The following is a 20994-nucleotide window of genomic DNA, read 5'->3' as shown; positions in this document are numbered from 1 at the left end:
TTACTACCGCCAGACGTGAGCACCACAGGTTGACACACACAACTTATTGTGGCTGCTGTCACTGATTGACAAACCCTAATTTCTGATGTTCCTCCATCAGCATGGTGCCTAAAGTTCAATCTAGTTATGTAAATATTATATAGGCCAGAAGGAAAATTAAGTAACTGAAACGGCAGCTTTTTAGTTTCCTGCCTTTAAATACAAATCAGCCTCAACTTCATGTGCGCAACGTTTAACCTTCTGTCTACGTGACCTATAATGGAAATGAGCTAAATGGGGGTTAATTATTTCAAACTGTGGTGCTTATTTAAAAAAAAAAAATGCAGTTTTTAAATTCTTTTTGTCTGTGCTACAAAATGTTTACAGGTGAATGACATCAGCTTGGCATCTGTCCTGCACGCTCGGGCTGTCGCCCTGCTGCGCCAGCCTTCCCTCGTCAGGCTCACCGTCATGCAGGAGAAGGGTTTCAAACCGAGGGAGGCGCGCTCCGATCAGAACCCCGTTTCGTCTGGCGGCGCCGAAGGCAACGTGGTCTCCACTCACAATCCCGGGACGGTGCTGCAGGTGACGTTGACCAAGAGTCAACGTTCGGAACCGCTCGGGATAAAGCTGATCCGCAAATCCGATGAGAGTGGCGTCTTCATCCTGGATCTGCTTTCGGGAGGGTTGGCAGCAAAAGATGGCAAACTGAAGAACAGCGACAAAGTGTTGGCCATCAATGGACATGACCTGAGGCACGGTACACCTGAGAGTGCTGCCCAGATCATACAGGTACCGTGTTTTCCTGCTGCCTCATAGGATATGGTTCATGTCCTTTTTTCAATTGAGTTTTTATAATGTGTTTACGTTAATGTCCTTAAAAGTGGGAAAGGAAAACCTCATTCTCCAATGCAGTTTTCAGCTGGGAGAACATAAACACAATCAGCACATTGAGTTTATTTTAAATACATTTGCAAGATCCTCAAAAGAATCTTTTTTTTCACGATGCCTTTTATGGAGTGTTATGTCAAGCTTGTGGAAAAAGTGAAGCGCTGTAAATTCTCAAGATCACAAAGGTATCAAAAGGTACTTTCATGATTCTGCTTGGCAGACACTTGAATGTTCCACATGCTTGATTGCCTTTGGGATAAAACATCCAGTTATTCTACCATTGATTGACCGGTTTGTCTTTTATGCAGGCCAGCGAAGTACGCGTCAACTTTGTAGTCTTGAGGCCAGCAGAGAGTCAAGACGAAGGTGGACCGCAAGGCCGGGCAGCCAGGAGGGCACCCGAGTTGCAGTACTTCAGGCGGTGCTCCACCTACATGAAGGTACGGCAGTACATTTCTAGTCACATCGACTGGGCCGTCTTCAGATGTTAACCCCTCACACTGCACAGTTTTACACATATCAATTCGACTACACACGTACCAATTTTTACCATCCTGAACAATTTTTAGTATGTGACTGTCTCTGTTTACATTGCGGGTATAGCTATTTGTCTGTTGGTCTCCAGCCTTTCTCATTACGCTAGCATTAATATGAGAACTTTCATTAGACACGATTTTATGGTTTGGTTGAACATTAAGATTTTTGATGATGGTAACGTAAGTCACTGCACTTACGTTGGCAGACATCCATTATGTTTCTGTTTTGTTTGCAAATTTGAAAGAGGCCTGATTCTGATCTGATGGTATCTGATTACATACATTTTTTTTTCTCTTAACGCTACTACGACTCATATCTTAGCAAAACTAGATTGTGTCACATGAACCGTGCAGTGTAAATCCAGTCAAATGCAGAGAGGGAAAGGTTTCCGGTTCTGGAAATGTGGCCTTACCTTGGCTTCGATAGATACTTTTCACGTGACGTCACGAGTCACATGACTTTCTTTTACGACGCCTACTGGACGCAAAACTACAATACAATACAACTCGCGTTTTTTATTAGTGATATTTTTGTGAATATTGGCTTGGTTATAAGCGACTTACGGTCTTTTCATCATTGTATTTCATTGTGTGGCTTATGGTTGTAAGAACAGAGAAAAAGGGGTCTGACCTATCAGGCATTGTTTACCTTTTTGTTGGGCATTCAGCGAATTTCCTGTGGTATCCTCCCCACTTTTTAACATATCTTTACGGAGGTCTTTGGGCTATCAATACGCCGACTAGCACCTGCAGTGAAACTTTGCCTTCCATGTTTGCGGTGGATAACGTGAACCTTGTGGCTGTCGCTAGCCATAGCCTTTAGCTGCAGTTTTGCTAACTCGTGGGAGCGGGCAATGCCGATCGTTTTTTGTTTTTTTTTTTTGACCTGAGCGCCGGCCCCTGGCTGTGTAACTTTTCGCGCATACTCGGTGAGTTGGTAGCGAAAACTATGCGGTCTCTGACCATCTCACCACTGTTTGTGTAGTTACAGTCTTTAACAAATAGCTTGAGTTCTGTCACAAAGTGCTCACATGACTCACAGTTTTCTTGCGCCTTCTCGTGAAACTTATATCTAGCAAATATGGGTTTTGTAACTATCTATTGTATGACAGCTTTTCTTGTCCCCCTCATTGCTCCATACCTGGAAATGTTTTCCCGGTCTTCCCACTCTGAAACTGCTCAATTTGCAGTTTCCACATCCAGCTTCCTGACTGCAGCTAGTGCCTTCCGAAAACCGGACACGGTTAGTGTTTATACAGTGTAATTGTGACGTGAGTCAACTCAGTTCTTCCGTGTAGTGTGAGCAGGAAGAATAGCAGCCCCCCCAACCGGGGGTGCAAAGCTTTGAGAACAGACACCTGTGTCGCAGCGCAGAGATGAAAGCGTCCGTGGAGGGCCTCCCTCTGTCCTGATCAAAAGGCCCGGGGTGCTGCTCAGTCTGCCACCGCGGGGCCGCTGCCTTGTTGTTTTTGGGCCCCTTCTTTCTTTGGGTGGGAGAGGATCAAAGTGGGTAACAGTTAGCTTTCGCCTGCAGAGTGGAGCCTTTTCGTCTTGCTGGGGGGGAAGGACCCCCCGCCAGGCAGAGGAAGAGACGTCGCCACCTCCCCCGAGCTTCCCTTTCGGCGGTTTGCAGTCTGTAGAGCTCAACCAGGAGAGGCTGCCGGGAGCTGTCACTTTCCACACATCTTCCCCATTACGAGACACCAGTGTGGGAGCTTGCACGTCTCCTCCATCTCACGTTCCACATTTGTTACTGCCCAAGGCACTTCAATCAAGCCGATCGTTCAACTTGATTGGCAGCACCGCTCCCGTGAATTTTCACTTTAATGGCGAGCGATCCAAAGAGCTTCATCACTATAGAGGGAGAAAGGCACTCGCCTCCTTCAAGTGTGACTAAGAAATTAATCAGTGGGGTACTCAAGATGCTGATGCAGCCACCTCTGCCTAATTTCGAGCCACCTCCCGCGAAAGTCCCCCACTTCGTGAAAACTCATCTCACCAGTGTAGCAGCTGGGTTATTTATAACTGCAAAATGCAAAACGTCACGTCACATCGCTGAAAACTGTTTAGTGGACTTCCTGTCTATGCTCTGCTAATCAGCATGATGGCAGTTTGATGAAATCATTGTTTGAAGCCAAACTTTCAAAAATATTGTTTTCCTTGTGGCTGTGTCTTTGCACAGTAGTTAAACAAATATATCTAATTTATACGTACAAATAAAAATTAAATATTTGCATAATTTTATTTACACAAATATAAACTGTGTAAAGAACGATGAACATTGGCTATTATTGTTTATGGTGGCTGTGTGGCAACATCTTTACATTTTATATCACAATCACATACGCAAAGCTCAAACCCTCTCAGAATTATGATTTACAATCATGAATATTGAACAGGTCTGCCATCCAACCTTACCCAATCACTTTCGATAATCTTTTAGAGCAGTGACTGTCAACCACTGTGCTATAGTTGTGTGTGTGTGTGTGTGTGTGTCACATTTTTGTTAGGTGCTGTGCCATGATTTTTTTTCTGATGTAAAATATGCACAATACTCAGGAAACGTTGCAAAACTGGAGGGTTTTTTTTTTATATTTTGATACTGGATGAAACTGTTACATTGATACCGTATTGACTTACCTACAAAGCAGAAAGTAATAAATCCTCCATGCGCCATTATTTGTACTGGCACCAAAACAAAAGTGTGTACTGAATGTGGTTGTGTAATCATACAGGACCCTCCCGGTGGGTTTTCCAGCCAGGAGAAGACTGTGAGCCTGAAGAAGGAGCCCCGCCTTTCCCTGGGCATCACCATAGCGGGCGGGAGAGACTGCCGCAGTCGTCTACCGGTCTACATCACCAGCGTGCAGCCAATTGGATGCCTGCATCGAGACGGCACCATCAAACGGGGTAGATGGAAGATTTTTTTCAGTTGTAGTGAACCACCATCTATTTGTCGTTTTGCTACTTATAAGTACCGTAATTCCCGGTCTACAGAGCAGACCCGGTTATAAGCCTCTGTATACAGAAAGAGTTTAACCCTAGCATTAAACTCTTACTGTGTACCGAGGCCTATAAACATGTGCGCTAACGCGAGCGCCACATCACTGCAGGGCTGAAAGCGTGTGGGGAAAAAAGTCGCGGCTTGTAGGCCGGAAATTACAGTAATTTTTTTTTCAATTGTTTTTTTTTTTTTTTTTTTTTTGCTTTGGAAATTATCCTTAGCTAGCAAGCGCAACAATTATTTGTCATTTTTACCTATTTCCAGCAGGCAATGATACTTGTCCTCCAAAAATAATGTAAATACTGTATCTTCTTCCACTCAGCCGTTCTCTCAAGAGTTCCCTGTGCGTCCTCAGGTGATGTTCTGCTGAGCATCAATGGCGTGGACCTGACGCAGCTGACGTACAGCGAGGCGGTTTCCACGCTGAAGGCGCAGGCTGCCCAGCCCCAGGTGGTCCTGCGGGTCATCCAGACTATTTCAGAAGACTCACAGGAGGACGGCGAGGCCAACGGCGACAGGTCGGTCGGTGTGGAGGACGCACAAGAAGAGTCCTTCAAGTGGACACCGCTGTGGACGCGATGGCTGGGTTTACCAAGGTACAAATCTTCCACTTAGGCTGGATTTGCATTGGATGGTTCAAGTGATGGATTTCAATATTTTTTGGACTCAAGTGGCACAATTGGGATATGCAAAAGAGAAGAAAAAGTTTAGAATGTGATAGTTTCTGATACATTTTTGTTAATCTGTGTGCGTGCGAAATAAACAATAGCAGTCAATGTGATTTGACGGGAGAGTACGCGCCCGCGCGCCATCACATTTGCAAATCTGCACAGTCGAGCATGAAAAATCACGTGCATAAAATTTGTTAGGAGTAGAAATACATAGTGAAAGACGTTGCTTATTTTGTGTAGTCTTGACCAATGTTCCCTCTAAGCTGCGCCACTGGGCAGTGGCACACTTGTTGCACACTCTCAGCGCACATAAAAACCGATCCAGCGCAGTGAACCACAGCCTGGCGTCTTTTTTGTTTTCTTTAACACGGAAGCACACTGTCTTTAGTAACGAGCTGCTGCTCTGCTTACTTCTACCTCCTAGTTTACCTGACACCGCCCCCCCTCCGCTCTTAAAGGGGTACACTCATAATTACAAACAACACACTCCCACAATTTTATATCTGTGGGCATGACTGGTGGACCACACCCATAACTTCATATCTGCGGCATGACTGAACACACCCATACATGACTCTCCATCCATCCCTTTCTACGCCGCTTATCCTCACGAGGGTCGCGGGGAGTGCTGGAGCCCGTTTAGAGTGTCCAATTATTGCATACATGACTGCAATAGCATAAATAGTCTAGTGTTTCCCAACCTTTATTGAGCTAAGGCACACAATACACTTTAAAGTGTTGTACGAATTGGGAATTGGAAGGCCTTTTAGGGATGAAATTTTATGGCTAACATCGCCATTGTCACGTCAGCCACATGCACTGGTGCCGTGACATCGTCCTGCAGAAGAGCAACAACGAGAGCTGGGGCTTCAGCATCGTCGGCGGCTACGAGGAAAGTCGCGGGCAGCAGCCCTTCTTCATCAAGACCATCGTGCCTGGAACACCTGCTCACTTTGACGGCCGCCTCAAGTATGTTAAGCCTTAACCTTTTGGACTTTGCAACCCAAATTCTTCTGGAAAAGTGTCCCGGGGCTCATTCAAATAGTTACACAGTACTGGTTTATTGATGTAGCTCGTAGTTTTATAAGTATCACACAACTAAATCAGATCTACTTATATTTTAACAACCTTGTCAAAAGGTAATTTATCATATTGTATATTATTGTACTTGGACCAAACTTTGAAAATCGCTGATCATCAGCATATTGAATTAGTTTGAACTTAAACACACACACAGCATGAAGTGGTAAAAGTTTGGACGTCCCTGCTGTCATCATTTCTCTTTTGTGTGACCTGTGTTTGTCTTCCAGGTGTGGTGACGAGATCGTGGCGGTGAATGGAGCCACGACGGCGGGAATGAACAACGCGTCGCTCATCCCCATGCTGAAACTTCAGAAGAATAAAGTGACTCTCACGGTGGTGTGCTGGCCCGGGAGTCTGATCTAGCCACGCATACGTAGCCACGAAACGCGGTAATTGGGAAGCGTCCTGCACATGCGGCAGGTAACCTTCCCACCACTATGTGCCAGTGTACTGTCTCGAAAGGCCGGCGCTTGCGTGATTGCTGGGTGTCCCGATAAAATGCACTCAACTCTATGATTTCAACATTACTCACATCGGTCGGTTTGACGCGTTCGTCTGTGTTAAGAACCAGAAAATAAGATTTTGGCAACAATACAAGTTAGGGTTGTTGGGCTTTTAGGGGAAATTTCAATTTGAATCTCAAATTAACTTTCCTGTTTAAATGAATTTGATGCTAACGTTAGAAAGCATGTCCCAACCGTTTCTGTGCATATTACGCAACTTGCTCTTTGCCAACAAGAAGCCGAAAGGCAAAATTCACGCAAGATTGTTCACCTCTGGCATTCTGTGATGCTTTCGTTCTGTGTTGCAACCTGCTGATGACACAATGAACAGTCAGAGCTAGTGAGAGGCTTCAGACAGGAAGTTCTCAAAAGGGAAGATGCCACAGACTTTAAGGTGTCATCAGAAAGTGTCAACAGCGGGAGTGCCCACTGGAAGAGTCACAGAAAGGTAAAGAAGTTCTTGGGATTGTACTGGTCCGTTCGCGGGTCAAACACCTGTTGTGAGTTTTGTCCGTCAGCTGTTGCTGTCGAACAATAAGTTGTGCGAAATGTGCGTTCATATTTTTGACAAGTCTTGACAATTAGAACTCATGTGGAGATTCTTGAAGCAATGCATCTTTTTTTTTTTTTTAACCATTTTTGGGATGCCAAATAAACAAGTTATGATAAACTAAAGAGACAAGGTTAAATTACATTAATCTGCGATGGTTATAGTGGATTTAACGTTTTTCCTTAATTTCACTTCAAATAGAGATCAATATCTCTTCCTTTTAGGGAGTAGTGAAACTTTATGGCATGAAAGAAAATGTTTCCGTGGTTACCCAAGTCTGAGCTACTTGTTCCTGCACTTTTGCAAATATTCATACTGCTTTTTCAAACATTCATTTTTCAAACACCTGGTGACATGGACCAACAAATTCAATAACATTAAGCAACATTTACCATGAATTTAGGAGGCCTTTTTCTTCAATTCAGTAACATAAAGCATGCTATCGCTGAGATATGCCCGTGTGTGTGTATTTTTATATTAAAAATGGCATGAGGTCTGGGAAACATGGAGGGAATTCATCATTTTCATTCTTCCTGTAATTGTTGTTTTGTATATTAATTGTACAGTTTCCGTTATTTAAAAAAAATATATACATAGTTCCCAGAGACTGAGTGCATTTTCTTTTTGGGAGGGGGACACCTTGTTTGTATATTTGGAATCTGACCAGGGTGAAATCGTGACGGCAATCAGCGACAATGTCCGTGAACCGGAGGACTTATTTTGGGATTTGAGCCGCACACACACACACACGCACATTGCAGATTGTCGCGATGAAGGATTCACGTTGGCCGCTCATGACCATGTCCGAACGACTCCTGACTGTAAAGACCAAAGTGTCCTTTGTCCAGTTTTACTGCACTTTTTTCAAAGCTATCCGAGTGAATGCTTCTTTTTGTCGGGGGGGGGGGGGAATTTTTTAAGCCACTTTGGGGGGTCTTGACTTTAAAAGTTCTACACCATTCAACAACAATAACCCCATACACGTATGTGTGTGTGTGTGTTTAAAGACTGTCACAATTGTGTTGTTCTCCTTTGACACCGTTTGTGTCCGTTCCGTTGTATTTATTCGCATGTACAGGTGCATCTCGGTGAAGTGGAAATTGACATTTGAGTTGTTCAGTTCAAAAAATGAAATTCACAACGTGCAGATCATAAGTGAAATTTTATATTCTAGTGTTGTAAAATACTACGTTTTATATGAGAGGATTTTAAATATAAACCTAAAGTAGGAAATGGCCTTTTGAATTTGATTTCCGTTGCTTAATCAATCTTCATAATAGTCTCTATCAGTGTCACTTAATGAACAACTACAAAAAATGAACTTTTCCTAAATTGCTGAGATGCACAAGTATGTCGCCACTCAAATTGATAGGTGTGGCTCACATAAATGTTCAATTTGCCCAGAATGTTCACTATATTAAAAGTACCCCTGCCCTGAACCACCCACCTCTCACGCCTTCATGACTTCTTATGTTGACTCGTAATTTTCAGGTCCAAGTGGCTTTGAATGAGGGGTGCATTGCTTATGTTTAAAATGAAAAATTGTTTTCGGGCAATCACAAATGCAGACAAGTAAAACTAATAAATGCATATAAACATCTTGAATCCTATCTTTTCAGGAGTTTTCAGTAAGTTAGGGACGCAGTCTTGAACGGTGTGAATTTTTTTCCCTAATACAGGGGGTCCTGGGTCTACGACAGAGATCCGTTCCTACACTAGCGACTTAACTCGGATTCCGACGTTAAATTCTTAATTTACATCAAAATACTTTGTATAAATAAAAAAAAAAATACATTGAAGCAAGATGATGTACTTAGCATTACTACTGAGAGGTGGATGGAGAAGAAGAAGAGAAGACAGTGGTTCGCTATTGCTAAGAAACCTGGTCCTTAATTCTCTCCATCTCGACAAGTATCCAAGAACCTTGTTTTGTGATCATTGTATCCGACGTAGGAACAGAACCCTTCACATGCGCTAAAATACGGGCTTTGTCTTCAATAATTGTCCCCAAGGTTGACCGACTGAAGCCATGGCGGTGTTGGTGTCTCTCCTTTCTCCAATCTTTTTATGATCTTGAGCTTCATTTCCATGGTAATGGATTTTCTTTTGACTGCTGAAGCATTGCTAAAAGACGGCTTTCTTCTTTGGGGCCATAATGTCTAAAAAGGAGGGTGAAAAATGCAAAGCTGCTCTCGGTGCGCAAACACGGACCAGCATTAGCTAGGCAAAATGGCGGACGGTGGACGGGCGTTGCAAAGTCGAAACGTCTTGTGGTCGAGACCGTCTTAACCCGAGGACTCCCTGTAATGTCATTTGTCATTACTCAGACTACGTATGAAGAGCCTGGAAGAGGCTGTTTATACAAGCCAGAAGCTGAGCTCCACTGTGTTTGTTTATGGAAATGTGTGGCTGGAGCACAATTCTACCGAATGTGTTCCGCATGGAATTATGTACTAGTTGACTGTTTGTCCTCACTTGTAGGTGTCAATAGTGAAGCAAAAATATAGTTTTGAACTGTACAATGCTAGTACTGTTATTACTAGTGAAGCGATGGATGTAAGCGTAGAATTTTCTCACCTGTAGTACGAGTATCACGCAGAGTACTATACAGTGAAGAAAATAAGTATTTGAACACCCTGCTATATTGTAAGTTCTCCCACTTAGAAATCATGGAGGGGTCTGAATTTTTCATCGTAGGTGCATGTCCACTGTGAGAGAGATAATTTAAAAAGAAAAATACAGAAATCACAATGTATGATTTTTTTTTTTTTTTAATGATTTCTTTGTGTGGTACAGCTACAAATAAGTATTTTAACACCTGAGAAAACCAATGTTAATATTTGGTACAGTAGCCTTTATTTGCAATTACAGAGGTCAAACGTTTCCTGTAGTTGTTCACCAGGATTGCACACACTGCAGGAGGGATTTTGGCCCACTCCTCCACACAGATCTTCTCAAGATCAGACAGGTTTCTGGGCTGTCGCTGAGAAACACAAAAGTTTCAGCTCCCTCCAAAGATTTTCTATTGGGTTTAGGTCTGGAGACTGGCTAGGCCACGCCAGAACCATGATATGCTTCTTACGGAGCCACTCCTTGATTTTCCTGGCTGTGTGCTTCGGGTAATTGTCATGTTCAAAGACCCGGCCACGACCCATCTTCAATGCTCTAGTTCTGGTTCCCAAAATCTCACAATACATGGCCGCGGTCATCCTTTACTTAATACGGTGCAGTCATCCTGTCCCATGTGCAGAAAAACACCCCCAAAGCATGATGCTACCACCCCCATGCTTCACAGTAGGGATGGTGTTCTTGGGATGGAACTCATCATTCGTCTTCCTCCAAACATGGTTAGTGGAATAATGACCAAAAAGTTCCATTTTGGTCTCATCTGACCACAAAACTTTCTCCCATGACTCCTCTGTATCATCCAAATGGTCATTGGCAAACTTAAGACACGCCTTCACATGTGCTGGTTTAAGCAGGGGAACCTTCCGTGCCATGTATGATTTCAATATACCAGGGTGTTCAAATACTTGTTTTCTTCACTGTACTCCCAAGGTATAATTGCATACTAGTCGGCGCGAGGAGCAAGCAGACTTGAGTAAAGATGTTTAAGCAGTTATCCAATGTTCTTGAAATCCAGTTTAAGGTCCACGTACTAATACCTCGCTGGTAAGACAGTTCACCACACTAGTAGACCAACTAGGGAGGACAAAGTGTACTAGTAATAAGCTGAATGTCAATGATTGAAATATTGTTAAGCAGCTCACTATGCAACTAGTCCAAAGCAGTTATATGAGACTTGTCCAATATATTGTACAACCTGACCCCTAGTGGACAGAATAGTCTCCTCCTGCAAAAGACCTCAGAAGAGCAGAAAGTGTTGTATAACGTCATCATTGATTATGTGTAAATGTAGTTATGGGTTTATATGACGGTAAATGTTTCACCATCTTATCTTGTTGAAGTTGTCTGGGATTGTGCTGCAGGCCAGCGACCCAGACGACGCGGAAACAATCAAGAGGACCGTAAAAGTGATTCTGGGGCTCTGTTGCGTCACTGACTGCACTCCGGTGACCTGTTCCGCCGCCGCTACTACTACTGCTACTTTGACTTTTATACCCGTGTCCAAGTAATTGCGGGCCGTCTTGTTAAAGTTAACGATTTCCCCCCGCCGCGCCTTGGCTAACAAGATTTGGATGAGGTGCGTCGGCCGGCAGTAACATTTTGTGGAGCAGAAAGAATTGACAGATGAAAAGTCCAAATTAGTTTTTATTTTCTGTCTGTGCGTGTGCGTGAGAGAGAATTTTGTTAGTGTGGACAAACAAGAAATGGTGACAGGACAAAATTTCAGCCTGCAGGGCTCTGTGGTTCAACGATGGGAAAGGCACTCTTATCAGTACAAATGGATGCATCTTCAGAAAAAACAAAGGAACCATCTGCTCTTTTAACTTAATAATAATAATAATAGAGGTCAAATAAACAGCATGTTGGGATGTAACAAAACCAGAGGTGTCAAACTCATTTTAACCGTGGGCCGCCACATAGCTATAGTTTTTCCTTCAGTGCCATTTTGATTCACTTGTTGGATTTTTGTGCGTCGTGAACAAGAATTTGAGATGCAAACAGGCTCGGATTTGGTAACCGCTAAAGTAAAAATTTAACCTATTCGCGGGCAGCGTCCCATTTTTTGGACGAGATTGTAAATTAGTAAAGTTATAACTTAACCATAAAAGAAAAAGAAGTTATTTCCTTGATTGTGACCTGTTAGGAGATTTTTATCTCAACAAGGCAAAATAATTGCCACCCTGCCCATGCATGAATGGGTTAATAATTAAGGTCATGTAAATTCCATCACATGTCGGAAAACAGAGCGATCTAATTTGGATGATGTCTTTAAGACAAAAACATTTTTTGATTTCTGTTATATAACACTAAATTGCCGGTTAATTTCCATGAAATGTTTTCAATTTGTAATACTTGCAGGATTCCCCAGTTTAAATTCTCATGGTATTTGCCCCTCCCCCATCCCTTTTTGCAAACCTAGTGAAAACCATACACTGTAAAATTGTAATCACTGAATCATATTACATATACAATATTGGCGATGAATTTAATTGTGAACAGGTTTAATTTTAAATTGGAAATGAACGGTATGGTTTCTGGATTTGGTGAGAAATAAATGCAAGTAGAAAAAATAAATTTTGGAAACAATTTTCGGCGTGAAAAAAAAAAAATTGTAAACAATTTTCTGCTTAAAAAAAATGGGAAAAATTTAATTTAGCATGAAAAACGACAAACACCATTGCCTGTCGTTTTATCCGGCCCTGCAAGAATAAATGCAAGGAAAAAAGAAATTTTGGAAACAGTTTTCTGCTTAAAAAAAAAATGGGGAAAATAAAATTTAGCATGAAAAACAACGAACACCATTGCTTGTCATTTTATCCGTCCCCGCAAGAATAAATGCAAGGAAAAAAAACACATTTTGTAAACAATTTTCTGCTTAAAAAAAAAAGGGAAAAATTCAATTTTGCTTGAAAAACGACTAACACCATTGCCTGTAATTTTATCCGGCCCTGCCCCTGACTTTGACACCTGTAAACTCAACAAAAAACCGGGACACGACTACAGGGTTCCAATCTTCCTTGTTGGCAAACACGACAGCTTCAACACTCCGACGCATATGGGATTCTCTTCAACTACAATATACTGTATATGGCTTACAAGGTAAACAGGTCCATACGAACGAGAAAGAAAAACTATGGTACAGGAATTAATTGGCAATAACAACTTAAACAGCTAATATGTAAACAATGGACATTTGATGTTAAAAGTATTTACAAAGCGGGAAGGAGACTTGCCAAGACGTGGAACAGAGAAAAGCCAGCGCAGCAATGATTTAACCTTCCATTTTACAGGGGGGGGGGGGGGGGGTGATTAAATATAAGGCCGTAACGTCTTCCTCCGGTCTTCAGAGTCGATTCACGAGTTCTTACCCAAACACACAAAAAAATGAGGGAGGAGTGCAACAAGGCGGGCGTCTTGTCTCATTGGCTGTGCAAAATGCGCCCAAAAGCAAAGTGACTGTGGCGAGAGTTCCACGTACGGTTGCGCGGGGATCGGGGAGTCGTCGATTCGTTTCTTTTCATTCCGGCAAGGCACTGAAGAGGAAGAGGGGGGCGCAGCCTGCATCCTCAATCCGGTCTCAGTATTGGATACTTGGGTAAGAATTCTATAAGAATCACCTGCGGACACGCACAAAAACACGACACACATTTTCGTTCAATTGCCCTTGCACTGAATTGGTGTACATTGACAGTGGTACTGCAGGAAATGGCCTAAATTTCCATCCATCCATTTTCTTAGCCGCTTATCCTCACAAGGGTCACGGGGAGAGCTGGATCCTATCCCAGCTGTCAACGGGCAGGAGGCGGGGTACACCCTGAACCGGTTGCCACCCAATCGCAGGGCACATCGAGACAGACAACAGTTGCACTCACAGTCACACTTAGGGGCAATTTAGAGTGTCCAATTATTGTTGCATGTTTTTGGGATGTGGGAAGAAACCCACGCAGGCATGGGGAGAACATGCAAACTCCACACAGGCGGGTCCGGGATTGAACCCGGGACCTCAGAACTGTGATGCCAACGTTTTATCACCTGATCCACCGTGTCGCTTGACCTAATTTTTGTCATTTAGTACAATTGAATGTACAGTGAACCCTTTCTAAATTACATCTTTTTTAAGACATCAGTTTTTTATTACAGTATTCACATCTAAGCAGTTTGTCAATGAAATCCAAATGGCAACAAACACATTAAGGCTTGCAAAAATACAGGATCAGATTTGTGTGTGTGTATGTATAGTTGTATAGTTATTAAAGTACACACACATTCACATTGGGGAAATCTCATGGCACACCACCAACAAAAATGTCAAAAGTATATAACATGAAATACATTTGCATTTTAATTTAATCTGGTGGCTAGTAAATGTAAATAACGTAATGGATGTAAAGGATTACCGTAATTTCTGGCCTACAGAGTGCACCTGGTTATAAGCCTCACCCAGTACATTTGTAAAGGAAATACCATTTGGTACAAACATACACCACGAGATATATACAAAGGAAGACGGTACACAGAGTTTTCAAAGTTACCTAAATCATACCTAAATCACTTGGATGCGGCAGTAACACAGCAGCAACATGCTAGCGTGACGCTAACACTAGCGCGGCGCTAACAGAGCTTCTTAAAAAAACTTACCGGTAAAAATTACAGAGACATGGCAGTAACACAACAGCAACACGCTAGCACAGCGTTAACAGGGCCAGTTAAAAAAAAAAAAAAAAAAAAAAACATACTGGTAAAAGTCACTTCCTCGGCACATATATTCCACCGGTCTCACTCTTACCTTTTCCGCTCGAGTGCCCCCTTGCGGCCGTTAGAAAAAATGCACAAATTAGCCTCATAAGCCGCAGGGTTGAAAGTGTGTGGGGGAAAAAAAGTTGCGGCTTATTGGCCGGAAATTACGGTAAAACATGACTTGATGCTGCGCTAGTACTTACATATTCCATCATGTTGCTGCTCTCACATTTTCTTTTGCTCAGCTTCCAGTGCAGGCCCAGCTGAGCAGAAAACAACAGATCAATAGAATAGATGTACTAAACACGCACAAAAAAAACAGAGCACATGCACAGACGGCAGGACTGTCTGGCGTGCGCGAGGTCAAACTGTGACCAGACATGCTGAAGGGCTTTTTTTTTTTTTTTTTTTTTAAACGTCTGTCTGTACACACAAACGCACACACACTTTAGAGCAGTGATTCCCAAACTATGTGCCGGGGGTACATTAGCGTGCCGTGAGCACTCTTCAGGTGTGCCGTGGGAAGTTATCCAATTTTATGTAATAGCTAAAAAAAAATATATATATATATTCCAAGAAATAATGTATCTTTATTCATCTATTCATGCCAGTGAGGCACAATGACAGAGAGAACAAAAAATTCCTCTTCTATTAGATGGCAGGAAGTACATACATACAATTAATCGATCCATTTTTGGTGACATTTACTTTTGTTGGTGTGCCGTGGGATTTTTCAATTGTAAAAAATGTGCCTTGGCTCTATACAGGTTGGAAATCGCTGCTTTAGAGGGACTGACAGACAAATAATGTACCGAGAGAAACAGACAGAAATAGACTGAAAGACATGTTCACACTGCAGGTCAGTTCCATTTTTTTAAATTTATTTTTTCATCAATGTGACATGCATCGATTTGATTAAAAAAAAATATATATATCCCTAATGTGAACACTACAATTACAATTTTTTTATATATCTGACGTAGACCAGAAATTGAATACGTATCGGATACGAGTGCAGTCTTGCTCATCCGACCTTTACATTATGAAAAGGCAACAATCATGGCAATGGACCTTTCCGACCTGTCAATCACTCTTACAATAATAGCCAATCAGATAGCCCCATTGTCTTTGCTCCTTGGCTTGACACGCCCCCTGCCGCCATGTCGTCCCACAAGCAATGCTGGTTGTCAGTAGCGTGCGCTCGGAAAAGTTAATGTTATGGAGAAAATGGTCCTCAGATGTGCAATTCTGATGAAAGATATCCTGCTAGGTTGCAAGGGGCCCGGTTGATTCATTTTCCAAAGCCTAAAAGTTGACGAAGTGTCTACGATGGATTAAGGCTCGCGGAAGACCGCACGGACAACTAAATGTGGACAATATCAACAAACACAAGACTGTAAGTTTTAAGGTAAGTGAGTGAGAAGTATCTACTGTGAGTTTGATTGAATTATTATCAGTGCAGGAGAACAACTTTCACTTTGTTACCGTATCACTGACCTGCTAAATGAAGTGTGTCATGTTTTATGGCCGTAGAGTCGGGTTAGCGATACGTAAATGAGAGAAATGTCTCAAACTTTTTCATCTGGTTGACTACGGCACTGACTGAGTTAATCACCGTTGTTTAAATGTAGAAAATCGAAGCTATTACTAGATTACAATGATATTACTCGTGATCTTTCCAAGTAAAAAGTACACGCGCAGTACGATTCCACTATTTTATCCTGTTGGATTTTAATATGAAGTTGGTGAGGCGTCAAACGTTTTGCGCATCGATCGCCAACGTTTTGCTGTAACTCTGACATTGCGTCCCGTTCCGTCCAAAATCTTAATCCCGTGTACGTATCCTTGCGTGAAATAGTCGAGACCTCTCTGTGGAACTCTCTCGGTCGAGTCTGTCGCATTTAGCAAAAAACATGCCGCAATATTATCTGGAATGCGCGACTTCAAACATGTTCTGTTCGGTCGCCGTTTTGGAAGCTTGTGGGACATGGCTAAGGGGGCGGAGTTTAAGGTCGCCATCGGAAAGCTCCATTGTTTGACGCGAGAATCAGCAAAAGCAAACCAAGGGGAGGAAAAAGGGAAAACCGAGGGAGGTTGATTACCTTGTGGTACAATCGGTTGTTCTCCCATTCTAACAGCTTGTGAATGGACCGTCTCGTCTGTGGTACGAGAGAACACCGGTGAGCGCGGCTAAGGCCGGAAAGAAAAAATTTCGGCACTCAAAAGTACCGCAGTGCGGTATTTTTTTTTTTTAGTGTTTGTCTCACCCTCTTGTTGAGGCATATGACGGGCCACAGGCTGCATCCGGCCGTGCAGCAGCAGCACAGACAGCCGCACAGCAGCCACTTGACGTTGACGGGCACGTTCTTCCGCAGGCAGGCGTTGACGCGACCCACGCTGGTGCGGAACTCCTCCGGCGCCACCTGAAGCGGAGCGCGGGGGGTGTTAATCACGAACGCCGCTGTCCATACACCAAGAGGTTTTCAAGAACTTTCCGAGGGCCTTATTTTGGTTTGTTTAAACAACCACCAGAATCCCAAGATGAACGGAAAATGTGGTTTTCCTGCAACACTCCATCCGAGGTCAGGTTTACAGGCTCACAAGAACTTGAGTTTTTACCAAAAGGTTCTGCTTTGGTCTCATCTTTAAACTGGCCTGGACCGGTACTGGCTTAAGCAGAGGGACTAGCCTGGCACGACAGGATTTGAGTCTCTGGTGGCATAATGCTCTCTTTGGGTCACTTCACCTGATGTGGTTCTGGGCTTTTTGCTCGCCGTTCTTGGGATCGTTTCGTTCCCGTGGGGTGAGAGATTGCGTGGAGCCCCGGATCGAGGGAGATTATCATTGTATGGCTTCCATTTTCTAATCATTGCTCCCACGTTTGATTTTTTTTCCCATCAAGCTATGTAGCCTGAAGTTGTCTTTCATAATTTTGACAACAGTATACTGGTAAAATAGTCATCATAAATGGTCAAAAATGCTGCTACAATTGATACTTTTATCTCCTACTTGAACTCCCCCGAGCCCTGCAATTAGCTGACAAATTTCAGGTAAAAAATATCCACCAAGAAGCTCATAAGTATTGACCACTAAAAATTCATTATTTTGAACTTTGTCACTTCCCCGAAAATTCCCGGCCTACAGAGCGCACCTGGTTATAAGCCTCGGTACATAGAAAGAGGTTAACGCTAGGGCCGCGCTTTCGCTAACTTATAACCAGGTGCGCTAACGCTAGCGCCGCATCACCGCATAAATCACAGAGTTGAAAGCGTGTGGGGAAGAAAGTCGTGGCTTGTAGGCCGGAAATTACGGTACACAGCTAGCGCAAATTGGATATTGTGTGAGAATAGTGTAGGCAGTACAATGGGTGGTACGTGTACTTTAGTTGTTTTTATCTTTCCTGTGATTTTTTTTTTGGTTTTGTTATGGAGGATTTTAGAGCTATCTGGAGCGCATGCATACTCTAAATTCAGAGTTTCCAAACACCACAGGTGTCAAACTTCAGGCTCGGGGCCTGGCCCGCTGCATAATTGTATGTGGCCCATCAACTTCCATGATTTTTTTTTTCCAAATCTATACCAGATTTCCAAATTGTCGTATCATAAATTATAACAGATATGTTGCAATGATTTTTGTGTGCCCAAACTTCAACAAGAGTTGTAATACTCATTATCCTTAGTTTCTGATTGTAAAATAAAATACATTTTATTTGTAAATACGATGAGCCGAGGTGGAACGGTGTCTCAGCTGGTAAATCGTTGGCCTCACAGTTCTGAGGACCCGGGTTCGATCCCGGCCCCACCTGTGTGGAGTTTGCATGTTTTCCCCTGTGCCTGCGTGAGTTTTCTCCGCGCACTCCGGTTTCCTCCCACGTCCCCAAAAACATGCAACATTAATTGGACACTCTAAATTGCCCCTAGGTGTGATTGTGAGTGCGGCTGTTTGTCTCCATGTGCCCTGTGATTGCCTGGCAACCAGTTCTGGGTGTACCCTGCTTCCTGCCCGTTGACAGCCGGGATAGGCTCCAGCACTCCCCGCGACCCTCGTGAGGATAAGCGGCTAAGCAAATGGAATGGATGGAAATAGGATTAGCCGAAAGATTTTCATGTTTTCACAGACGTAACGGCCCTCTGAGGGAAACCGTAACTACAAAAATTTGTGTGACACCCCTCCCGTATACTATAAAAGCCATGACGTCTACAACATAACGGCGCGAAAGATGACTTGCGATATTGCGGTCGTTGACGGTATCGCACGCTCTCTCTGAATACTAGTCTGCTTTATCTGGACAGGAATGGCGCGTTAAGATGTTTTCCGCAGCGACGCGATCTTCGCAGCGTTGTCCCTGGCCCTTTCGAGCAAAGCGTCGAAGGCCTCAAAGGACGAGATAAGCGGCAGGAACGCGGCCCGCGGCCGCGGCGGGCGGGTCGGCCGCCGCTGAGTTGAATGGATGCTCATTCCTGGCCCCCGAGTCTGTACGCCATAAAACTGGGGGGGTCGTAATCTTTTATGACAGGATGCAAAGGTCTCCTTGCAAACAAGCAAAGGGCCGGGAATAAAGCCCAGCAGGGCCTGATGTGCACCCTTCAATCATCATCATTGTGAGCTCGTCCGTCACGTGTCAGCCGGCCTCACAATACTGGAGGTGCTGTTTATTGCCCCCCGCACTTCCCTCAGCCCCACGTGGCCCCCGCAGCCTTTTTTGTGCTCCCGCGTCTGACCCAGGAAGCGGCCCTTCTTTTTTTTTTCTTCTTGCGCTCGTATTATTTCGTCACCCCGCGCGGCTTACTCATTGACGGGGCCCGCGCCGTCGTGGCCAATCCGCTGGCGGGTGGGGGCCGGGGGCGTTTTAACGGGGGAGACAAAAGAATTGTACAGTTGGAAGTGGACAGAAAGTGGGAGTGGAGTCCAGATGTGGACATTTTTTTTTTTGGTACCTTTCCCGTGAGAATGGATGGGAACTCCGTGTCAAATCGGTTGCTCAGCCCAAACCTGCGCACACAAAAGCACATTGAATTATTAGTAAATAATAATAAGTCATTAGTGAAGAAGATAATCACCAATTGAAGTCTCAGCCCCAATTCTTTAATCGAACAACTTGTGAGAAGGGAATCAATAAACGGGCCAATATGAAGTTTCTTAAGTATGTTGGCAGACATAATGAGTAGTGCAATTTGACATTTACATTTTGCATTGAATCATTTTTAAATATTTCACTTATTTTAAGAATGGTAAAGCAAAAGTCCTTTCAGAGCAAAATAAAAATAATCATCTTTGCAGGAGTATCCGTTCCCTTTCGCATGCGAGAGGACAAAAATAAAAGTTTTGATGCAGAAGAGTAGCGGCTCAAAATGTATTTTGATTACGTCTGCTTTTATGAAGTTCGTTATTACATGTAATTACTAAATTGTTGCTGGTAAATAAATGCCTGTGTTCAAATGGTGGTTACAGAAACTCTAATATGTAAGTATAATTTGGAAACTCATATAAAATAAAGCCTTTCAATCATTTAAAAGGTCATGACTGTGCGACAAACAGCCACTCTGATAAAATGTGCATTTAGGACGTTAAAAAATAAATTTTACCAGTGTGGAGATGCTGATTTAGTAGAAATTTACAACATTTTTTTTCATTTCAATTCATCAAATGTCAGCAGAAACTAACCTTTGTGGGATATTTTGAAAATATATTTAATGCTGAAAAAAATTTTTTCCTGCTTTTGATAAGTTTTCGGCAACAACAGCGTGGCAGTAACATATGACGTCATAAACGTAAACTGTGACGGCTTTCACGCACGGTACGCCCCGCAGGTTTCACTGTTATAACGTCAACGTGGCACAAAAGCGAAAAGTGTTGACGTGAGAACGTGGACGGAGATTTTTGTTGCGAGCAACACGTCAGCCCACGTCACGCATTGTCTTGAACGTCCTCCTCCGCCGGCGAGACCAAACCGTAAACCAGCGTCAAGTTATCGGTTGCCATAGCGACGCTACGTGCCACTAGACGCTCACTTAGTGTCGTAACAACAACATTTGTTGTTACCCACTGAGCTGCTTGTTAGCTTCCTAGCGGCTACACAATACGCAAAAAGAGAGCGCAACACGACACCGTGACGAACGACAACAAAGGGGGGGGGAAAACACCTCTTACACCGTGATGTGTCCGGCTCCGCGCATTACAACCGGCTCCGGGCAGTATCTGGACAGGTGCTCGTCGATGACGACGCGCTCGTCTTCGTCGTCGTCTTCTAACTCGTAAATGGTGTCAAAGTCCGCCATGTTGGGGCAGCGAGACGAGACGTGACGTCACTCGCGGAGCCGCGCGGCCGCGAGAGCGAGCACGCCGACGGGGGGCGCGTGAGGCAGGCAGGCAGGCAAATAGGCTGCTTAAATTTTGCATCACTTTGCCATTC

At 43.6% G+C, this 20994-nt stretch overlaps 2 protein-coding genes across 6 annotated transcripts in view; one reads left to right on the top strand and one right to left on the bottom strand.

Annotated features, from left to right (window-relative positions):
• Nucleotides 1-8659, top strand: part of lnx2b (ligand of numb-protein X 2b) — a 28178-nt gene extending 19519 nt beyond the window's left edge. For all 5 annotated transcript variants that reach the window (XM_061834559.1, XM_061834561.1, XM_061834562.1 and 2 more), the window contains 6 exons: nucleotides 367-771; nucleotides 1179-1310; nucleotides 4142-4316; nucleotides 4766-5006; nucleotides 5892-6050; nucleotides 6392-8659. In XM_061834559.1, the coding sequence (XP_061690543.1) occupies nucleotides 367-771; nucleotides 1179-1310; nucleotides 4142-4316; nucleotides 4766-5006; nucleotides 5892-6050; nucleotides 6392-6527 (1248 nt within the window). In that variant the 3' untranslated portion in view covers nucleotides 6528-8659. The remainder of the gene's footprint in view (nucleotides 1-366; nucleotides 772-1178; nucleotides 1311-4141; nucleotides 4317-4765; nucleotides 5007-5891; nucleotides 6051-6391) is intronic.
• A 2812-nt stretch (nucleotides 8660-11471) lies between these two features.
• Nucleotides 11472-20924, bottom strand: chic1 (cysteine-rich hydrophobic domain 1). The gene is made up of 6 exons (XM_061835843.1): nucleotides 20733-20924; nucleotides 19520-19574; nucleotides 16850-17005; nucleotides 16685-16741; nucleotides 14786-14845; nucleotides 11472-13462 (listed from the first exon to the last, which is right to left on the bottom strand). Exons 1-6 carry the CDS (start codon nucleotides 20858-20860, stop codon nucleotides 13412-13414), a joined length of 507 nt encoding a protein of 168 aa, XP_061691827.1. The 5' UTR covers nucleotides 20861-20924; the 3' UTR covers nucleotides 11472-13411.
• Nucleotides 20925-20994: the final 70 nt, after the last annotated feature.

Source organism: Syngnathoides biaculeatus, chromosome 11 (assembly GCF_019802595.1).
Source record: "Syngnathoides biaculeatus isolate LvHL_M chromosome 11, ASM1980259v1, whole genome shotgun sequence".
In the NCBI taxonomy this organism is placed as follows: Eukaryota; Metazoa; Chordata; class Actinopteri; order Syngnathiformes; family Syngnathidae; genus Syngnathoides; species Syngnathoides biaculeatus.
Note: the sequence above shows the minus strand (reverse complement) of the source record. Positions and strands in the feature narration are given on the sequence as shown.